The 8,115-nt window shown below is 29.5% G+C and overlaps 1 protein-coding gene across 1 annotated transcript in view; it reads left to right on the top strand.

The window, feature by feature from the left end:
- Window positions 1-1,043, top strand: part of LOC106778124 (probable WRKY transcription factor 70) — a 2,197-nt gene extending 1,154 nt beyond the window's left edge. Inside the window, exons 2-3 of the mRNA XM_014666039.1 lie at window positions 365-469; window positions 605-1,043. Of these exons, the coding sequence (XP_014521525.1) occupies window positions 365-469; window positions 605-1,043 (544 nt within the window). The remainder of the gene's footprint in view (window positions 1-364; window positions 470-604) is intronic.
- Window positions 1,044-8,115: the final 7,072 nt, after the last annotated feature.

Here is an 8,115-nt window from a genome sequence, read left to right as displayed (position 1 = left end):
ATATATATATATATATATATATATATATATATATATATATATATATATATATATATATATATATATATATATATATATTGTTCTTAACTGAAATTATTCTCTTGATACTATAAGCAAAGACTTGTTCTATTAAACCCCCTATGATTAATCAACAGAGGCAAATTTAGTCAATTAATTTTGCTGCAGCTTTAACAGTTTATTTACTTACTAGGACAGCCAGATTGAACAACATGATTTCAGTCATGGATTAACTGTGATATATTTTCATTGATTTAATTTCATAAGTAATTTACTAGTTTAACCAGTTAGTTGAGCAAAAACAAGTGAATAAGTTGTATAATTTTGAATTTTTCATCTTCATTAGATCAAGTGTACCAACATGGGAGACAAACAACTCAATTCTTATGGAAGATGGCTATGAGTGGAGAAAGTATGGACAAAAGATAACAATGAATGCAAAATACCTAAGGTATGTATTTTTTCTATTTCATTCAAATTATAACCAACCAACCATATATCCCTTTTTCTTAGTCAATTTCTTTTTTCCTTACAATGGTGTATTGAATGTGATTCAAACAATTCAAATGGATATTTCCATATGCAGGAACTACTATAGATGCACTCACAAATATGATGAGGGTTGTCCAGCAATCAAACAGGTTCAGAGAATTCAAGAGGAACCACCATTGTACAGGACAACATATTATGGCCAACACAATTGCAAAGGTTCTTTAAGTACAGAGATAATGTTTGAAACAGCTTCTTCTTCTGAGTCTCCCATGTTTTTTAGCTTCAGTAGCCCTTTCCAATCCAAGGAACAATACCAATTACATTCATCCTCAGTTTTTCAATCAGCAAAACAGGAGCCTCTGGAAGTGATTCCAGATGATGATCATGTTGTTCACAAGCAGTTACACTCATCAGATTACCACCTGTTATGTGAGTATGAGTCTGATTTCAATTATTCCAGACATGGTACTATGCTATCATCTGCAGAATCGGTTCTATTAGTTAATGGGAATAGTTTGCATTTTGATGGCTAGCTTGTGTTTATTCCTTTTTACAATCATCAAATTAATAAAATTTTTATATTACATAACATGTTTTACTTTATTGATTACACCTTAAGTCTTGTTTGTTAGGTTTGATGATTAGATTTTTGAACTTTTTAAATGATTTTTTTTTTCTGGGAAAATCTCACTCTAAATCATGGGTAAATTATGTAAATAAATATAAATCTTACTATAGAAACTAATATAGAATTAGACATGAATTTTATTTTCAAAAGTTTTTTATATTAACTGTTTCTGAATTAAATCTCCTTGCTTTAGTAGTTAAGAAATTAGTATTTCACTATACTAGTTCTGAAAACAAGAGTTTAAGAATATATATATATATATATATATATATATATATATATATATATATATATATATATATATATATATATTAATGTAAATAATCATTAAATAATAATTTCTAGTATTAATAAAAAAACTTATACCAATGACCCTAAAAAAAATTCACTAGTTTACACTAACATTGAAGAAGTTATGACACATCTTTTATCGGTTTGAGAGACCAACTCTATTAACGTGAATGAGATTAACACAATTTTTGTATTAAAATAATATTAATTCTAGTGTTAATTTAGTTGACAATATGTATTTAATTTTTTAAATTTATGTTAAGACAAGATTGTTTAGTGATTAGACAGTTTAGTAATTTAAGTTTTGAAATTTAATAAAAAATATTAAACGAAATATTCTTTGAAATGAAAAATATTATTTTAAAGACAAACTATTCTAAGAAAAAAAATATTCTGGAACATCTTTTCTAGACCAAAACAAGTTTACAATAATGTTTTTAAGACTATATTGTTTGATAGACAAAACTTTACAAACATCGTCTGTTGAAAGGAAGTGTTTTTTTTTTTTAAGAATGATCGAATAGACGATATGTGTTACAAATAATGCTTTATAAACAACATTTAAACGTCTAAACAGATAGCGTTCTTAAAGATTAATGGAACTCTTTAAGAGTTTTTAAGAGAGAACTAGACATAACTCAGATTAAAAGAACTCAGGTTGAAAGAAGTAATATAAAATTTATGTTTTATTACTTTCCTTCTTAGAACGGTTTTCTTTATACGTCCTTCATAAAACTCATCCTATTTAAATAATCTATTTTTGAGAATCTATCACACTATTTTTTTAAAAAGTTTTAAAACATTATTCATCTCCTATTAATTTTCTGTGATTTCAATTTATATTAGAGATAATATTGGTATAGTCAACACTCACTTGTTAAAAAATATATCAATGATATCATTGACCTAGTCAAAACTTTTGTTTAGTTTTTGAAGAAAAAAAAATCAATAGTGATTTGGATTATTCAAAAGAGTAACATTAGCCTAACTCAAGTTATTTTTTATTTTTAATTAAAAGAATAACTTTTTAACATCGACCTAGCTCACTTTAATTGATTTTTTCTACTTTAAAATTTATTAATTGCTAACATTGGTGTTAATTCAAAATTATTTTATTTTTATTTTATATTTTAGCATATGTGTCACTTACACAAGTAGTTTTCATTCAAGTGAGGTCCATTAATTTAATTTTCATTTTTGCATTTAATCCAGATCTAAACTCTATTAAGTGCTATTTTGGTCGTTGAAGAATCTTTTGTAAGCATCCTCTCTTGATAGCATAAGCATGTGGAAAAGTCTTGAATAGAAAATATCTTTACAAGATATGTTGAGTCTTGTAAGAATATAATTATTTGCATTCTTATAGAATATGTAATCTAAAAAAATATGATTAATTGTTGATTAAGTATTTCTTTTCGTGAGCAACATTACATATATTGATATAAGACAATCATGTTTTATAAACCCTATGAAGAATAAGAAGGATAAAATATATTACAGGCCATAGACAAATCGTGTAGGGGTCATGATTTAATATGAAAAAATCATGTACCCTCGTAACGATTTTGCTAAATCAATAATTTAAATATTGATCAAACGTTGATCCATTAGAAATCGTTTGGGGCAAAACGACTTTCAGTAGGAAATTGTGGGTGGATCACACTATGTCTAATTTAAATTAAAAGTAGTAAGAAGATACATGACTTCAATTAAGAATGTCGTTATGGGAAAACCATTTTTAATTCTCTTGAACTTTTCCCTAAGTCTATAACCAAAGAGTAATTCACTTTTAACTGTCTATAGTAATTGATTACTTTAAAATTATAATCAATTACACAAAAATCTTAATCAATTTTCACTGCTCCATTTTATATTTCATATTTGTAATCAATCTTCTTTACATCAAGTGAGTTTTCTTATGCTTTCTCTAGTACTCGTTTTCTATGAATTGATAGTCACATGTTTTAAAAAAAAAAAACACACACACACAAATTACTACAATACGTTAGATAACAAATAATGTTGTGGAAATTAACATGTTTTATTTATCTTGATTAATGTATTATTTATATGATAATTATAAATTTGTAAACACTCACGAACTTGAGTGGAGCTTGATCTATTTATGTCATGAGTTAATTTCCTGAATCAAAATATATATTAAACTCAATAAAATAGAAAACTTTATTCCATAGCTATTAAAAATTAATATAATGTTTTTATTCAAATTTCATTTCACATTTTTATTTTAGATAAATAATATATTAAATGGTGCAATGGGTGCAACTTCAATGCATTTTTAATAGACAAAAGTCTTTATAATCATATTATTCCACGAAATTTATGCATTCAAAGTACGACTTCTTAAAAAAAATGAAAATTGTATCCCCCTTCAAGACTTCATCTTATTAGCACATTTATTAACAAAATCAAAGTCATATTATTCCTAAACGATTTCTTGGTTGTTTTTACGTTGAAATTAAAATTGTCTTTTTTGTGAACACAACATTTTATAATATAAAATCGTCGGTAAATACACTTTATCCATAACTCAAATTTTTTTAACAATATGTTCATTCTAATAATTTTGGTAACAAATTAACCAAAATGGTAAGAACCTCTTTACTTAGTAGTACAATTATAAACTTTATCTTTTTGTCTTACATGAGACAGTAATTATTATGTGAGCGATGTTACTGTTAATCAATAAGTGGGGAAGTTGGATGAGTGCAATTATTCCTAATACTCTGTACTTAAATATTTAATTGAAAAATTAATTCATGGTGCTGGGAGCTGACGTCACAGATGCAACCCCTTTACGTCATGTGGTGACGTCACTATGCACTCTCGTTGTCAACCTCCATTGGTTGTCTCGCACGTGTCGTTGGATAGTGCAAAAGTTGGCTTTAGCACTTGCACTTGTCTCCTCCACACTCCTAATTTTTTATTAATTATACTAATAATAGATTTCACCTAGGTTAAGGAAAAACATGACCAAAAATACCTAACCTCGGAACTGGTCAGCTTTGCCATGGAGATCAAAAGACCTTTCTATCACAGAATGGCCGCAGAAGCATTTATCTCAAAACGCGATTTTTTCCAAACCAACTTATTGGTAAAGCAAGTGCAGATGAAGAAGAGTACTGCCACCAACATCACACTTTGCTGCAGATCTTGCCTTAACCTAACCCAAATATCTTTCAAATACCACCATGTTGCTTTCTACCAGCTTTTTCTCCTTCTAATGCCTCTGGTTTCTGCCATGAACGTGACATATATATGGACAAAGGTTACGAAAAGATTCAAGATCTGGAGGTAATTCATTTTATTACTTTTGTTAATAGCTTTCATTTCAGATAAATATTATTTTTATGCCCACCTGTTTTTTTTTTTCTTCATTTGACCTCCTGAAATAATAGTAGTAAAATATTGGATTAAATTATTGAATTAAAATAAAATTGTTATTCGATATAAATTAACATATTTAATTGTAACAAGAATTACTTATTTGATTGTCAAAAATAATCACTCTTCGTTTCATAAGTATATTATGATATTATTGTAAATAAATGGTATTTAATTACACTAGTGTAAAACAGACTTATTAAGTCTTAGAAAAAAAAAACTTAAAAAATATGTAAATAAAAAGTCATAAAAATAATACTTTTCTAACATACTTAAATTAGTATTTTTTTAACATACTTAAATTAGTATTTTTATATGTTATTTTTTTTAACAGACTTAAATTAGTATTTTTTTCATCTCTTACTTTTTTTAACAGATTTAAAAATATATTTTATTTTTAAGTCTTTTATTTTTCTTAACTGACTTAAAAGTGTCTTTTAATTTGCTCCAAGTGGATTTCCATTTTCACTTTCACTTGCCAATTCTGTAAAAATTTTCATTCTTGAATTTTTTCACTGTTCCATCTAACCTTAACAACCACCAACAACAACATTTTTTCGATGACAACAATATTTTTCTAACGACAACCGGATTCTTCCGACAATGACCACAACAATAGGTACAATGTTATGTTTTAAATGATAGGTTTTCTTAGAAAAATGAAATAGAAGATGTAGAAGATGAGTAGATATAAAATGCTTTGAGATATTGTAAGTCTGTTTGCTTCTTTACTCACAAATGGTCAGTTTGCTTCTTTACTCACAATTGACGGTTGGTTGTTTGATATACATAAATAAAGAAGGTTGGACCAGCTGAAGAACTGAGACGAAAATTAAATAGTCTAAAAATGGTTATAACTTATATGGGTTAAATATGTTTTTGGTCCTTTAATTTTCAATGAAAATTGGAATTAGTCCTTCTTCAAAACTTTGACCTAATTTAGTCCTCCAACTTTAGAAATGTATGAATTTAGTCCTTTTAACCAAATTTTGTTAACTTTATTTGCTGTTTCAAACGCATTTCTCAGTTAACATTGAAGCAAAAATGTGTCAAACAGTGTAAACAACCCAAATGCTATCATGAAACATGCTTGAAACATCAAATAAATCTAACAAAATTTAGTTAAAAGGACTAAATTCATACATTTCTAAAGTTGGGAGATTAAATTAGGCCAAAGTTTTGAAGAGGGACTAATTCCAATTTTCACTGAAAGTTAAGAGACCAATAACATATTTAACCCAACTTATATTAACCTATTATTTACAATCGAGTACATGAATCAACAATAAAGAAAAGGTGTATCAATAATTTAAGTTTAAATTATGCAATAATTTTAAATATTAACATAAAATTTTTGTTATCACTAGTGCAAAAACGCTATTTAACGTCGGTTATTTTGGGCTTTTAACGTCTAATCTTAAACTGACGTCTAAACCGGTGACGTCAATGGGACGTCTGACATCCTAACCACAAATGTCTATAATGACGTCAATTAGTGCCCACGAACGACGTCAATAAACGTCGACACTGGTTCAAATGGACGTCTAAAGACACTAATTAGACGTCAGATAACGCATTAACTGACGTCGAAGAACACATATAGACGTCGAACATGACAAAGACCGACGTCTAAAGTCACTATAGACGTTGGTTTTTGCATTAACCGACGTCTAATACAGTGGTTGTGTTTTAGTGCAGTTTTGTTCCCGTCTTTGGATAGCCTAGTAGCACAATCTCCTTTTGCTAGTTTCCTCTCAAAAAAAGCTTGTGTCCTTTGAATTTCTTATGGTCCCTTCAACCCAAAACCGAACCTGGGTGGTTGCTTAGTTTCATTTTTCATCCGCAAGAGGAAAAAATCACGGTGAAACGAAAACTAGACAACTACCCAGGGTCGTTTTTGGGTTGAAACGATCAAAAGAAATTCAAAAGACGCCGCTATTTCCGGGAGGCAGCTAGCAAAGGGAGAATGTGTTACTACGTTATCCCAAGAAAGGAACAAAACTGCACTAAAACACAACACAAAGAAAGCAAATTTTAATCAGTTGAACCAGAAGATAATCGATGAAAGACTAAACAAACGGTAAGCATAAAAAAAAAACCACACACTTGGGATGCAATGTCGCAAGAGAGAAAAAGAGAGGAGGAAGACGACAAAGATATCAGAAACAACAATAGAATGTCGCAACAAAAAGAAGACATGCCGAAAGGGAGAAAAAGAAGAGTGCCGCGAGAGAAAAAGGAGAAGAGGAAGAGGAAGATATCAGAAACTGAATGCCGCAAAGAGTTTGCGATCTTTTTAAAATGAAACTGGGCGTCGGGTTCTCTAGATAGTCGACGTCTATATGACTATAGACGTCAGTTCTGTTACTAATTCGACGTCCAAGTTAACTTTTCAACTGACCTTTTGAATCCCACTAGACGTCGGTCACAAGGAGAACCGACGTCTATAATGATGCACATCATTACTACAGGCACATAGATGTCGGTGCCTCTTCTAGCCAACGTCTATGGCCCTCGAATTTGGTGAATTTAATTAATTACAAGCACTTAGACGTCGCGTGTACAGATCCCCGACGTCTAAATTGTAGATCTTTTATCTTCCTGCCTTCCATATTCAGGCCGTAGACGTCGCCTGTTGACTAAGCGACGTCTAAGCGCCTGGTAATTAGGTGAAAACATTAATTGCAGCCCTATAGACGTTGGCCCCCCGTGAACACCGACGTCACGGTACTATCTTCTGACCTACCTCAGGCCATTAGACGTCTGTTTGCAGCAGTTGGGACGTCTGCAATATCATAGACGTCGCGTTGTCTGGAAACCGACGTTTACGTTACCAAGCTATTTACGATAATGTCACCGTCCATTCATATACATCGAATTATTAACAAACCGAGGTCTATTAGGTAACGTTAAACAGTGTTTTTGTACTAGTGTATAGATAATGATTTTTGTCTTATTCATTCAAAATCGTCTACGTGTATATGATTTCAAAAAATAAAATTAAAGTTGAGATGTCATGTTTGTTTTATTTTATCTTATATTGTAAATAATAATGTAAGACGACCTAATACGATCAAATTAGAGGTCAAAATCTATATATAATTCTCAATATCCTATATATTAATTCAAACTTAATTTTATCATAAAATAGTTCGTTATATTTTTATTTAACCGAACATCATTTTTATTTTAAATCATTCATGATAGCCAGTAAGCCTTATCTTACATCATCATAGATGCTAGTAGTTGTTTTGTTATATACTATATGATTTGTCTTATGT

Source organism: Vigna radiata, unplaced genomic scaffold, assembly GCF_000741045.1.
Source record: "Vigna radiata var. radiata cultivar VC1973A unplaced genomic scaffold, Vradiata_ver6 scaffold_214, whole genome shotgun sequence".
NCBI lineage: Eukaryota > Viridiplantae > Streptophyta > Magnoliopsida > Fabales > Fabaceae > Vigna > Vigna radiata.
This window is presented reverse-complemented; position numbering and strand designations above follow the sequence as displayed.